The sequence below is a fragment of the Prunus persica genome, chromosome G1 (genome assembly GCF_000346465.2).
Source record: "Prunus persica cultivar Lovell chromosome G1, Prunus_persica_NCBIv2, whole genome shotgun sequence".
NCBI lineage: Eukaryota > Viridiplantae > Streptophyta > Magnoliopsida > Rosales > Rosaceae > Prunus > Prunus persica.
This window is the reverse complement of record NC_034009.1, coordinates 18,762,309-18,777,240: the sequence shown is the minus strand read 5'-3', so window position 1 is coordinate 18,777,240 and position 14,932 is coordinate 18,762,309. Positions and strand designations below refer to the sequence as shown.

The following is a 14,932-nucleotide window of genomic DNA, read 5'->3' as shown; positions in this document are numbered from 1 at the left end:
AGTAACTTTATTGACTCGGAACTTTTACAATACAATTCAACAACAGAGAGCTTTACAAAACCAGCTTATAAACTGGGTTAGCACTCGTAACTAATATTCCCGCCTGAACTGCAGACTTAACTACTAATCTAACAACCCCAAAACCGACTAACAAACAGCCCACAACTGAATGCAATTGAAAGGTGAGAAGGCTGCCACGTGGACCACTCTTCTCTTGCCAATTGGGCCAATGACATGAATCCAACTAAACCAGCAGCTATCAATTACTAGGATATTCAATGTCCTTCTTGGGCCACATATACATATTTTTGTTCTTTTAAAAGTACTAACATGGCATCCTACGTGTATTTCATTTCGGGGAAAAAGGAGTAATGAGACGCAATGTCTAGGATTGCAAGAAGTCCAATAACCAATAAAAGTAAATTTGTGTTTGTGGTACGTTTGCTTGTTCCAATGAACTTCAGCTTAAGAAACTAGTGTGAATACCAATCTCTCATTGTCCTCTAAGATGTGTGGAAAACTATGAAATAGTTCTCAATTTTGAGCAATTAATTTACTTAAGAGTACGAACCAAATGTCAGTCTTCTTACAAATACATTGCGTAAATTAAAGTAGTGTATGTATGGTACATTGAGACTTATACATGTAGCTTGTTGACATAAAAGTTTGTAATTCTTGCAGGAACGGAACCCCCAATAAAGAATCTGAACTAGAAGAACTCTTGAGGTAACACTCCATTAAATTTTTACTTAGTGTTATTCTCAATGGATATCTGGTGCGAGTATAAAAGAATAATGAATAAGACAGAAAAGCCTGCTTTTAAGTGCACGAACTATGGATTATATTAATATATAAAAAATCCATTAGGGAATGAGTACACCAGTACGGAAGATGAGGGAGATGTTTTGTGGTTCATGCATCTCTGCTATTAACTGAGGTGACTTTTGTGTTGTTTTGAACCTCACCCCATATTCCTAAGTAGTCCTTTGATTCGGGCTTAGGGATTCCATGCTGTTGCACTTAGGACTCTGTTTTTTAAGGAAGGATGACTGATTGCCTTGTACAGTGAAATACTAGGATAAATTTTTAATGGATTTCTTTCAACATTGTTGGAGTTTATAAATTTAGACTTTAGGAAGGTTTTTGAGGAGTTATTTAGGAAGGGTGTTCTAATGGGAAAATTAATTCAGCTTATATTTGCTTTATATTGAAGAAGTCGGATTCATTGAAGAGTAGTAATTTTAGGTTGATCAGCTTGGTTTCATGTCTGCAATCAAGAGAGACCAATTCGGATGAATTGTGGCTAATGGGCTGATAGAGGATTGTGGGAAAATTAGGAAAGAGGAGTTAGAGAGTAGATTGATTTAAAGAATGCTTATGATAACGTGGAATAGGAATTTTGAACTTTGTGCTACAGGAAAAGGGTTTTGGTCGGAGATGGATGAGGTAGAGCCAAGGATGTCAGTATGCAGTAATGATTAATGAAAAATGGATGGCCATGGGGAAAATTTGGGATTTTAAGGGACATAGACAGAGGACCTATTGTCTCATCTGCATCTTGCGTATGTGGGTGGAACTCCAGAGGGTGTAAGTTTTGGGACCTTGTTGTCTACTAAGTGAGAAAGAGTTTGGAAGGGTGGAAGAATGTTGTCTTATCAAGGGGTAGGGAGGCACACATTACTGCAGTCGGTTTGGAAAGTTTACCCACTCATTCTTTGTCTTTGTTCAGAATCCCACGTTAGGTGGCAGCAGAGTTAAAAGACTTATGAGGGTTTTTGTGGGAGAGCCAAGGAGAAGGGAAAAAGGATCATTGGGTGAAGTTGGATTTAGTTTCAATATGCAAAGGGAAATGAGGATTTGGGGTGGGAATTGGCTACTTGAATCAGCTCCAAATTTTTCTTTCAAATTGTACTTCAATTGTTTGATTGACCATCCGTTTTCCCCTTGTTCAACTGCTCAATCAATTGATGGGCATAAAAAAGAAAATCCAGTAGTTTTTTCTTATCATTCTGACAAAGAAGTCATTCATTGTTTCAGTCGGGTTTCATGTTGGAAAAAAGTCAGAAATCTAGAAATTATGGTCATAAGAGTGGCTTTTTATTATTTCGAATTGTGAGATGGTGTGATATTGTGATAACCATGTTCATCATTTAGACGGCCAAACTTTTAATATCATAATGATTATTTTGATGGTTTATAACCAACATGATTGGAATTTACTTTTTGTTAAATGGTTGAATAGTTTCTCGGTCCCCTACGATCTAAGCATGGGAGGGAGCAAGGAAAAATGGGCAGAGTCATTTTTGGCTCATATGCAGGGGAAGTGGGAAATATGCAAGCCTGCTTGGAGGTCTTTGCAGATGGAGGTTAGTGAACTAAAACCACGGCCCATTGCACTGTAAACTGACCGCTTTCACTCCTTCACTCACCGTCCTCAAAAATAGAGTTAATAAAACGAAAATGGACTGAAATGGTATTTATGCAATCGTGTATCCTCCAAGAAAACTTCCTTGTTAGGTTCAATCTGAGAAATACTGGGTTAAGGAGTTTGATGTTATTTGTCACAATGAAGTTCATATATATTGTAGATCTATGAATTTGCATGTTGCAATCCTCTGGAGGTGAGTTTAAACTTCAGAATGGAAATTTTAGATATTTTCTTGCATTTTACAATTTAGTATTCTTTTTATATGCAGACTTTTATTTTTGGTTTCTCATTCTATGACATGATTGGACTAACATGTGTACCAAAGGCTATGAATCCATTTTGGATTGTGCCTTGTAATACTTGTAGGGAAACATGGCAGGGATTTTTTTATTTGTACCGATTTTTTTTTTCTCCATCCACCTTTAGATGCAATTTCTTATTAGTGTTTTCCCTTAACTATTAGGAAGTATTGAAGGACAATACAATGTGGATGGTGGACACTTCCGAAAAAACAAATGTCCAAAATAAGTAAAATTGTAAGTCCTACAACTTCTCCTTCGACTCCAGACTCAATAAATTTTAGGGAAGATGATGTTTCAAGTGATAATCTATTAGCCTGTAGAGACCAATAGGCATAATGACCACAGAGAATACCAGCGATGCAGACCCTAGCGATACCTTTTCAACGCATGGCTACATGTCGGTTGATAAATCTTCCAATGAATCTCTTCTATCATCTCAAAATCCTGCTCAAATAGAATCCATCAAAATGGAACAAAGATCTCGTAACTTCTCAATCGATGAAGACAATCAGCTTGTGTCTGTTTGGCTCAATGTTTGCTTAGATGCAGATAATGGAGATGAGCAAAAAAGTAGTGGGTATTGGAAAAGAATATGGGAGTATTTCAACAAGGGAAAGAAATTTACTTTTGAGCGTTTTGCTGATTCTCTAATGGACTGTTGCTCAGCCATGCAATTTGCAGTGCATTATTTTTGTGGGTACTATGCCCAGATTAAAGCAATGAAACAAAGTGGTGTCAACGACCAAATAGGGTAATAATATTTAATACGTTTTTATCTTTATAGTTTCACTTTTCAGATTTTCGAATTATTTATTTTATGTACTTTTCCAGATAATACCGCCGATGGAGATGACCGCATTTCAATTTCTACACTGTTGGGCAAGTACTGAAACACAATAAGAAATGTATGGTGAATAGTTTGAAGAAAAAGCCAAATATAGAAAAAGTGCGAGTCTGGGAATGTCATCTCCTCCGGATTCAATAAGTTTAAGGGAAGATGATGTTGCAAGTGATACATCTATCAGCTTGGAAAGGCCAGTAGACAGAATAGTCGCAAAGAATTTTTGAAGGATAAAGATAGATTACGTTCAAGACAATTTGACTGTGCCTGCAAGGTTGTCTTCCAAGAATTTAGAACAGAGAAAAGGAAGTGGAGCATAAGTGAAACGAGAAGCATCGTTGAAGGTATTCTCAAGATCAAGAACTTATTTCAAATTAAGTGGGAAAAACTTCATAGGGAACAACTAAAAGAGGAAGAGAGGATAATGTTGATTGATACTATTGGCTTGCCCCAAATGCAAGCAGAAAATCCGTCAGATGGAAATCACGGCGAAAAAAAGAGGTTGGTAGTAGTTTTTGCAATGGTAATGTGGTTGCAGTGTAATGTAAAAGGACATTTTTTTGTATGCATCATGTACAGCTAGACTAAATAATATAGTTTTGTGGGTATTCGTCATGATTTGTGAAAGCTAAATTAGCTAATGACATAAGAGATATTTTTGCGTAATTATCAATCAATTTTCCTGCTTATGCTGACCCAACTTTTAGTTCTATGTGATATTTGCCATATTTTTTATAAAGAAGATTTTACAGGCTTGAAGATTCAGAAAAACACTTTACACATGGTTGAACGGTTTTAAAATGCGTTGTGGTTTTTGTTCGACTAACTTACGGCTTATAAATGTAAGGGCGAGAGATGGCCTTCTGGATTTTCTGGTTAGGATTTTTTTTGGGAGATTTACTATAATACCCAATAGAGCAATAGAGGAGTTCAAATTATTAAAAAGGGGAATTCACTATTATACCCAATATGGGGGCCCAAATTATAAAAATACCCTATATGAAATAGACTTTAGAAACACACCCAAAGCCCATTTACAACATGACAAAAAAGCTTTTAACTTCTTATAAATTACAAAACTACCATCAATTTCTTAAAACAAGCCCAATCCCAAAATCTCATAAAAATACCCAAAACACTCAATAGGGCATCAAAGTAATTTAATAATCAATATTAAATTCAATAAGGCCAGCTATCATCTTTTGGGTTTTTTTTGGGTTTGTTTATAGAAATTCAATTGTGTAGGGTTTATTTATAATATTAGTGCTAGAAATGGGTATATCACTAAATATCTCTATTAAAAAACCCTATATGAAATGGACTTTAGAAACACACCCAAAGCCTATTTACTTCTTTTAAATTACAAAACTACAATTGATTTCTTAAAACAAACTTAACCCAAAAACCTCATAAAAAAGCCCAAAACACTCAATGGGGTATCAAAGTAATTTAATAATTAAAATTAAATTCAATAAGATTAGCTGCCATTTTTTTGGGTTTTTAATGGTATGTTTATAAAAATTAAATGGTGTATGGTTTATTTATAGTTTTAGTACAAAGAATGGGTATATGACTAAATATTTCTTTTTTTTTTCTTTTTTGGTTTTTGGTTTTCCTCAGCAAGGAACTCTCCCTGCTATATTTTCCTGAATTTTAAGAATTTGTTCCCTCAAGTGTTGAAGTTAGTAAATGAGGAGGCTCCTCTCCAGCCATAGAGGAGAGCCCTCCTCCTTTGCAAGACCATGTTATGTAGAACAGTGAGCGCAACATGGGCTTCTCTAGGCAACCGCATGCATAAAGTCATCAATCCAAAGGCCTATATTATAAATCTGTACCCTTTTTAAATGGGAAATTGTATGTACACAATGCCAGTTGCTCATTATACCCCACTTTTGTTTTAAATCCCTGAAGGGCCAAACCTCCTATTTTTGTAACCTTTTTTTATACGGTAAATGGGAACTTTTTAGGATACGATAAAAGTTTGGTGTAAGAATGCTGATATGGGGTTAGCCAAATTGGTTATAAAAAATGTGCTCCTCACTCTGCACCAGAGTTCGAATCCCCCTCGGATTAGATTAAAGTAGAATATCGCTTGTATAAAAAAAATAAAAATAAAAGTTGTGTGATATATAGAAATTCCCTTTTCAATTTTAATTGCAGCTTTTGGTTTTGTCAAGTCTAAACCTACTTTGGAACTTCTTGTAAGTTCCTACCCACTTGGTTTTCTTGGAAATTACTTTTGTAATAACAAATAGAATAATAAAATAATACTAATAGCTAACATCCAAAAACTAAATAAACTGAAAATGTGTGAGGAAATTATATACTTATTCAGCAATGCATAAAGCGATGCCAATTTTCCATCATAACACGCAGGGGCAAAAAGATAAGGAAAGCAGAAACTGAGGTTGGAAAACCCCTCTCCAATCAATAAGCAAAGGAAATTGAAACAGACGTCCTACAAAGTTAAAAAGAAGAAGAAAAAAAAGAGAGCAAAAGTATTTTTGTTTTGAGATCTTCTTCTAAGCTCCCTTGATTAGGGTGAAAGCTTCAGACTCGCTGGGAAGGGCAGGGATTGCTCCCTTCTTGGTGGTTGTAATGGCTCCACATGCATTTGCAAATTTCAGCACCCCTCTCAACCTTTGCTCATCCTGCACATTCAATTCAATCACATAAATTAAATAATTCATTATGTTTTTCTTCTTTCTAGCACTAACATGCATATGGATCAAATCCATAATATTTATTGTTTTTTTTTAGAATAATAATAATACTTACTTCAAGAATAGATTGGTCATCAACAATCTTTGCAAGGAGGGCACCCACAAATGAATCACCAGCACCAGTAGTGTCCACTGTTTTGACATGGAAGGCTTCCACAGATCCCCGGAAATGCTGCATTTGTTTCATAAGCACACAATCAATCAAACTAATCAAACCGAAACGAAAAGAACAATAATCAATCAAAGCAATCAACCCAGAAAAGAAAAAAAAACAATCAATCAATTGGAGCAAACCAGCAATGCCTGCCTTAACTAACATGTCACATATTTGCAACTGAGTTCATTTACAAGGGAGTGTTGATTTGCATCATGCTTAAGTCCCCCTCCATGCGTAGATTCCATTAAACAAAAGCAATAAATAAATAAATAAAACTCAACCACCCAGATGCCCATCCTCCCCCCCCACATTAAAGAGAATACAATACCTCCAAACCCCTACCTATAAAAACATACTAAATTCCAAAAGTTGTCAACAAAATAAAGAACAAATAACTCAAATCCACTTTCCAATTTCATTTGTTATTTTGAAAAGGTTGTGTTGTTATTTTCTTTTTTTTAATATTCAAATCATTAGATCACGATATGATTCCTTTGAGATCAAGATATATTAAGATATGGGTCCCACTAATGGAAAAAAGAAGAAGAGAATACTGAGATATGGGTCCCACTAATCCAACTTCCTTTGTCCACAAACCGAAATCATGAGAATGACCTAACACTACCTAACCCCAATTGCCCAAAGCAACAAAAAGTCAGAATTAATTATACAACTATGCAAATATAGCTTAGGTGAGTTGGTTAAAGCACACTCAAGTTAGATTATACAACAATGCAAGTGCAAGAAACAGTATTGTATTGTATTGGATGAGATGAACTGACCTTGGTGTAGTATCTGCAACCGTTCTCACCAAGAGTGACGAGGAGGAGCTTCAAGTTGTCCTTCCACAGAGTCAATGCATTCTCATCATCAATTTTAGGGTTACCTGTGAGGAACTCAAGCTCCACATCGCTAATCTTGATCAAATCAGCCTTCTCCCATATGCTCATAATCTGCTTGCGTGCCTCCTCCGCAGACGGCCACAGCGGCAGCCGCAGGTTCGGGTCGTAGGAGAGTAATGCACCGGCATCTTTGGCCACCTCCATTGCCTTTAGATGGGCTGATCTGCATGGCTCCACAATCAAGCTTATGGATCCATAGTGGAACACCTTGGCCTATATATACACAAAACCAAAATTGGTCTTAGCTAATAACCATGAATAGTGCCTTTCCATGGCACATGCTTGCTAAGCTGGATTTGGGCAACATGCCCCAATTGACATAAACCAGTAGGGCCCATGACCAAATTTTAATTAAAAACGTACGCTCATGTAACCAAAAAAAAATGTGAAAAGGAGTGATGGGACTCGTTTCCATCATCATCTCATTTCCCATGCTGTGATGATGGGTTACTCTTTTGTTCAACACCTTTTTTTTTCTTTTTGGGTAAAAATTTCAACAATTATTTCTTTTAAATGATTGAAAAGTCATATTGGTGCGCGTGGGGAGACATCTGGTCTAAGTAAACAAAAGACACTGTGGATCACAACCCCCACTCCCATACCAGAACGTGTGATGAAAGAAAACACAGACGCTCCCAAATCCACACGCTGCCGAACTTTGGGCGGATGTTTTGGACTAACATTACTAATAGATCTGTGATAAGCGGGACCCACCCCGCATCATATAATTACGGGTGCCGAGAGGCGAGTGAGTGAGATCCAGTGGATCCTAGATCTAGTTTTGGGTCCCAGGGCGGTGGCGCTTACGTGTCAAAAGTCAGCGATAACTATTCCGTCAACGGCTGGTGAGATTATCCCGCCCACCCTCGCCCCCTCCTCCCTCCAAATTTTCCGACAAAAATAAAAAACGCACAAAAAACGCAGACCAAAAAAAGTAGTCAGATAGAAAGAGAAAACGTACGGATTTGATGAGCTCCAAGTTGAGCTCGTCGGGCTTGAGCAGCATATCGGCGCTAGGGTTGCGGTAGAACATGAACTCGCGCTCTCCGTCGGCGCGTAGGGTCACGAAGGCCAGGGCGGTGCGGGCGCCCTGATCGAAGAGGATGCCCTCTCCGGTGACGCCGTATTGCTTCAGGATGCCGGCGAGCATGTGGCCGAACTCGTCGTCGCCGAGTTTTCCGACGAACGCCGCCTTCCCGCCGAGGCGGGCCACAGCAATCGCCACGTTAGCAGGGGCACCACCGGGGGCCTTGAGGAAGCCCGGAGCCTCCGCCAGCGAAACGCCCGATTCAGTGGGCACAAAGTCGATCAGCATCTCGCCAAAACTCACGATCAGGCCTTTTCCGGTCGCCGGTACGCCATTGTTAGCCATAGCTGTTAAAAGAGAGAGAGAGCAGAGAGAGAAGAGAGAGAAAGGTTTGGTGGATGGTGAGGGAAATATTAAGAGAGAGAGAGAGATTGGGAATAGAATGTGGGGGGAGTATTTATAGGAGTGGGAGAAACCGAGGAAGAGGATGATCCGAAAATAAAATGGATTATGAATTATGATTATGAGAGGAAGCCTTAAAAAGGAAGGATTAGGATTTCTAATTAAATTAAAATTAAATTATGATAATATGGATTGCGAGGGGTCCTAGAGTGAAATGGATTATGACTTTATGAGGAGACCTTAAAAAAGAAAGGATTGTAAGAAAAATAAATTTTTTTCCAAATAATTTACTAATTTCTTGGCACACGTGTAGTTGTTTATTTTTTTTATTTTTAAGAAAGTTAAAATGAATCTAGTTCTGTTACATAAAAATAAGACGTATGTTCTAATTTTATTTTTCATTAAATATTTTTAATATGTAAAAATTTAAAATAATTATATGATTTTCGTTTAATTAATATTTTTAACTCTTAATATTTTCATTAATTAATAATATTTTATGATATTTTGAATTTTTTTTGGGGAATATTCTAAATATTTTCACTATTATATAAATCTATAATCTTTTTTTTAGTCTTCAAAAAAAATATATTATAAGTGAAATTAACCTAACCACCTTTATGGGGCCCACTTGGGATACCGAGCCCAACAAAGGAGGGGAAAATAAAGAGTAAAAAACATCCTTTTTCATTAATTAATTGCTCAATTCACTAATGTCCCTTTTTGTTAACGTATTTATGGGTATTTAATTTTGATTTTTAAGACTTTTGTGGGATTTGTGAGATTGATATAGGTTTTGTTTATGGTTAATTTTATTTGGGATTCAAGACTTTTTTTTGTGCGGGATTTGTGAGATGGAAATAGGTTTATCTGTTACGTTTCTTACCGCAAGTGGATCATATTATTGTATTTGTTGTAGGGGGCCGGGGGGAAGTGTGGTGTCATGGTCAAGTTTGGGTGTTGAAGTATAAGTATTATCCACCTCTTCTTTCTCAATCTTTTGAAGCATTTTCCGCTTTTGTTTAGTTTATTTGTCCTTGGATAAGTGGACTTATAATCTTATTTGGTTTCACTTTTAATAAATCTTAAATAGAATACAGGTTTGATTTAGGGTTTGATACTTTTTAGAATACAATGATAGTAAGATAAATGAGTTTGAGTTTTTGTTTAAAAACAATAGGATATGTATTTGATACGTTTTAGAACGGACTAATAGTCATACAACAAGGCTACACCACCACTATAATGAAGCTTAGCCATAACTAATTAGATATCGAACTCATCACAAGTATATATATCGTCGTCGTCAACTATTAGAGAACACATACCTCCTTTAATTATGTGAAGAAAAATATCACTAGACTAAACCAAAGGCTAGTTGGTATATGAGTTTGAATGTTCCGTTAATCTTTTTAGGATTTTCATATTAGGCTTGTTTTTTAGTTGAACTTTTTAGTTTATTTCTAAATTATATGGTTCTCAAACTTCTATATAATTATGTCTTCAACATAAATCATAAATAAATAATAATCTAATCTCAATCATCCATTTGATATGTTTGTGGGTCAAAATGTACCATACATGTGATCCAATGGCTGAAATTAGAAGTAATTAATCAATCTTTAACATAAAATATTTTATGAAGCCCTTCCCCATATTAAAATTATCACAAAAGCACATGTATAGCATGTGCTTCTCCATAAAATCACTTAGAAAAACAATGGCTTCCTCCCTCCTTAAAGTGAAAACGGCTCTAGGAGTTTTTTTTTTGGAGAGATGGGGCTAGGGTATAACGAGAGCGATTCTAAGGGGAAGAACCTACCATGTGCTTCTCCATAAAATCACTTATATGTAAAAGTGATTTTTCACAAAAGTGATTATTGGCCTATCCAAAATCACTCTGAAACGAACCCAACTTCCACTTAATTACTACTTTTACACATATTTGGCCCAAGTGGCTCACCTCCTACAAATACAAACTTCAACCTCACACCCAATCTTGAATCAGGATCCTATTTTAATGATCTTGAATATGATCCTAAATCAGGATCCTATTTTAACTACCCTGATCCCGACTACGACCCCGACCCCGACCCCGACCCCGACTCAGATGACTACCCCAACCCCGAATTTGTCTATGATTCAGTCTCAGATCCCGACTTCGACTTTGACTCCAACCCCGACTTAAGCTCAAATCTCGATCCAGATTCCTACTAAACCTATATCCTATGCATCTTTCATTGCACATATTATGACTTCCCGACTAACGACCCCGACACATGGACGAGATTGTGCATACTGTGGTGAGACACACTCGTAAGACTTGTTTTAAATTGCATGGCTACCTCGATTGGTGGGCTACTCTCCAAGATCGAACACAACTTAATACGGCCAGTAATGGTACTAGTTATGGATTCCATAATTCGAATAAGAGTGATTCCACGAGCTGGATAATTGATTCTGGTGCAACTAATCATATGACGTTTGATCTTTATGATTTTCTGAATACTACCCAACCCCAACGAACTTGTACTGTTAACGCCAATAGAGTTACTTATCTTGTGATAAGGGCTGACACTGTTGCCCTCACATCCTCTCTCACTGTCTAATACTTTACTTGTTTCATCTTTATCCAATAAATTGATGTCTATTAGTCAGATTACTGAACAATTGAATTGTTGTGTACTCATTTACTCGAGTTTTTGTTTACTTCAGGATATTCACACTAAGAAGATTCTTGGTCGTAGTACTAAGAGAGGGGGGCTCTATTATGTAGATAACTTTAGCCCTGTCATGGCTAATAGTGTGACGTATCCCTCTGATAACAAACAAAAGCAAATTTGGTTATGGCACCGTCAATTGGGACATCCATCTTTAGTTATCAGAAGCATCTTATACCATATTTATTCTCAGGTTTCAAGAACTCCGACTTCAAATGTGATACTTGTATTTTGGCCAAGAGTCGTCGTGTACCCTATCCGTTGAGTACGAGGAAGTGTACTACTCTGTTTACGTTAATTCACTCTGAAGTCTGGGGACCTTCACCTATCACTGTGCCTTTTGGCGTTTAGTGGTTTATCACATTCGTAAATGATTGTACACATATGACATGACTTTATTTGCTGAAGAATTCTAAAAAAAAGTGTTTCCCCGATTTCAATTCTTCCACAATACAAATAAAAACTCAGTTCAATCCTCAATTACTGATTCTTTGCTCAAACAATGGTGGAGAATTTGTCAATAATGACTTTCAAACTTACTTCCAACAACATGAAATTATCCATGAGACGACTTGTCATCAGTCACCACAACAAAATGGTGTTGCTGAACGAAAGAATCAACATCTTCTTGAAACAGCTAGCCGCATGCCTTCTAATGTATTGAACTTTAAAACTCTCTTACAAGTACTTGCACAACACAGGCTTTGTTCATCTTCACAAAAATCAACGTAGCAAACTTGATCCATGTGCGCTTCGTTGTGTTTTTGTGGGTTATGTAACTCATCAGAAAGGGTATCGTCGTTATCACCCTTCTACCCCACGTACCTATGTCATTTTGGATGTGACCTTTCTAGAATTTGATATGTTCTTCCATGACCTAACATCCAATTCTATGCTTGAGGGGGAGATACGCAATGAAGAGCAGAATTAGAGCAACTTGGAAAACGAAGAAATTCGCCTCTGTACAGAAGTCTGAGGATCAATTGCACAATTCACTAGATCAGTTGAGCTTTAGCAATATATATGCAACAATGTGAGGAGGAGTGTTGCCGTGATTTGTTGACCATTAACTTTCTTTTCTTACACACCAAGGATTCCCATTATAAATGTATTTGCACTGTAAATAGAAATATGGATTTATTATTTACTTAGCCACTAAGGCTCCAACCTCCTACAAGGAGAGGAATATACAAATTATTCCCACAAATAAATATTCTCATATTAAATTTCATATTTTAGCAAAATACACAGCCTCTAAATATAGAGGCTCAGGATCCATAGATTAGAAACTACTTTTAAAAATAAATAAAAAGATTAATGTTGAAATCATCTGGTTCAACGTCTATCTAATGTTGATACCCTCATCCATTTTTATTTCTCATTGATCTATATGAAATTCCAGAAGTATGGGATCTCTAATAAAAATAAGTTTAACCTCAAGACTATTTGTGTAATTAACCTATTTTATTCTTAATATATTAGCACATTTTTAACGAGAAAATAGCAGAAGTTTTAATTCGTTCTACAAGTCTCTGAGTTTTAATTTTATACATAAAGTAAAGATTTTTTATTATTATTTATTTTATAATTTGTGCACATAGATTATTTCAGCACGAACTCTCAGCCAACAGTTATGGCGTAAGTGAGTCAGTTCATGGTTTCACACAAAGAACGACAAAAGGAGTTTGAACAAAACAATATCATATCTTTAAGTTTTGATGATTTCGTGTTGTCTATTGTGGTTGGATTTTCCTAGGCACATGGTGAGCTGAGGAAAGTACACAGTACATCACATGGCACACACACATATACTTTTTTTAAAATTCATTTTATTTACATTAACACCCTTTGAGATTTTCGACGTTTTCACACACTATTATTGAGGTTTCACAAATTACACGAACACTTCCTACAAAACTCATTTTCGTTGATTGTTGGTCCAAAAATTATTAATTTAATAATTAAAAAAAATTATGGAAATGATAAATTTAACCGTGCAGTCTAATTTTAAAGGCTAATTTTTGTATTTGGAGATTTATATATATATATATAATCAACATAAAGGGGTTTTATGAAAATCTTTTGAAACTTCAGTAGTTGTTCGTGTAATTTCTAAAACCTTAAGGGATTTTGTAAAAAAACGAAAAACTTCAGGAATGTTAATGTAACTAACTTTTTCACAACTCATATTGCCCTATTATTATAAAAATAAATAAACAATAAAGAAAAATAAATAGAGGGCATTAGATTAGTACTAGTTGCGTTTTTTTTTTTGGTAAAAGGAAATGAAAATTTTCATTACCAAGCAAAAGCGTACACTGCCATATGAGAGTCCAAATACAAAAAGGTGGGCATGATGTGCACCACTTTGGCATGTGCTGGACATGGATTTGGTGAATAGCTCGTGGTATTACTTTTCAATTCAATGCGGCTTGAAACTGGTATTCTAAGGTTGAAGCAAATTATAAGTAGAAAGTATATTATTATATGCATGCATTATGCATATTTGGGTTGTTAAAACAGTGTGTTCTTGAATTCGTGGATGTGCTCTCTAGAAAAGAACAATTAACGGGTTGTTTGATAATCATTTTATTTTCAATTTACTTTGGTTGAAAACTGAAAATATGTTTGGTAATATATTTTGTTTTTTTTTTTCAGTTTTCAAAATCACCATGATTTTTAAAAATAATTTAAAAGTGTTTTTAAGTTTTTAAATTTTTTTTGGCTCTCCTTTTTCATTCATTAATTTTACATCACTACATATAAAATGCACTACAATTACTAGAAATCGGTATTTAGGACCTCCCGACTTAAACCCAGCCTCTCAATTCTTGCGTTTGGCCACAAATTCAGTCCAAGTGTTGGGACCTACAGATCCAAAATTCATAAAAATAATCCCACCTAATTCAAAAAAATTCACTAAAAAATACCACGAACTTTTTGTAACATGCACTTTCATTCTATGATCTAAAAAAATTGCATTTCCAAGTTCCGCATAAAACTGAAATAAATTGCCAAAAAACTTTTGTTCAGTTTTCAGTTTTTCCAAAACTGAAATTAGTTACCAAACTTTAAAAAAAAAAAAAATGAAAACTGAAAACTAACATCTAACAACCGAAAATTGAAATGGTTATCAAACGAGCCCTAAGTTGTTGTAGGAATCGTATGAGAAATAGGTAACTTGTCTTTTAATCAATGGCTTTGGATAAAAACTGGCTAAAGTGGGAAAAGTTAAATGACATTTCGAGAATAAAATCTGCTTAAATTGAAACATCTCTATGACCAAAATAAAAAATAAAAAAATAAAAAAATTGAAAACATCTGTGATGCTTAACAACCATACCAAACATCACTGCTTTTCCCACGCCAATTAGCAATAATTCCCATCCTTACCTATCAAATATACTTCTTCCACCAATGAAAAAAATAA

The 14,932-nt window shown here is 35.6% G+C and overlaps 2 protein-coding genes across 3 annotated transcripts in view; one reads left to right on the top strand and one right to left on the bottom strand.

Annotated features, from left to right (window-relative positions):
• The window catches only part of LOC18790666, a 7,946-nt gene extending 3,686 nt beyond the window's left edge, over positions 1-4,260 (top strand). The window contains exons 6-10 of one of the 2 annotated variants that reach the window (XM_020566936.1): positions 682-726; positions 2,243-2,366; positions 2,892-2,964; positions 3,044-3,481; positions 3,562-4,260. In XM_020566936.1, the coding sequence (XP_020422525.1) occupies positions 682-726; positions 2,243-2,366; positions 2,892-2,960 (238 nt within the window). In that variant the 3' untranslated portion in view covers positions 2,961-2,964; positions 3,044-3,481; positions 3,562-4,260. Of the gene's footprint in view, positions 1-681; positions 727-2,242; positions 2,367-2,891; positions 3,482-3,561 lie in introns of both variants that reach the window. The other variant, XM_020566933.1, reaches the window with a different exon arrangement.
• Positions 5,868-8,979, bottom strand: LOC18792833 (probable fructokinase-4). Its single transcript, XM_007222555.2, has 4 exons — positions 8,315-8,979; positions 7,234-7,566; positions 6,350-6,466; positions 5,868-6,222 (listed from the first exon to the last, which is right to left on the bottom strand). Exons 1-4 carry the CDS (start codon positions 8,723-8,725, stop codon positions 6,094-6,096), a joined length of 990 nt encoding a protein of 329 aa, XP_007222617.1. The 5' UTR covers positions 8,726-8,979; the 3' UTR covers positions 5,868-6,093.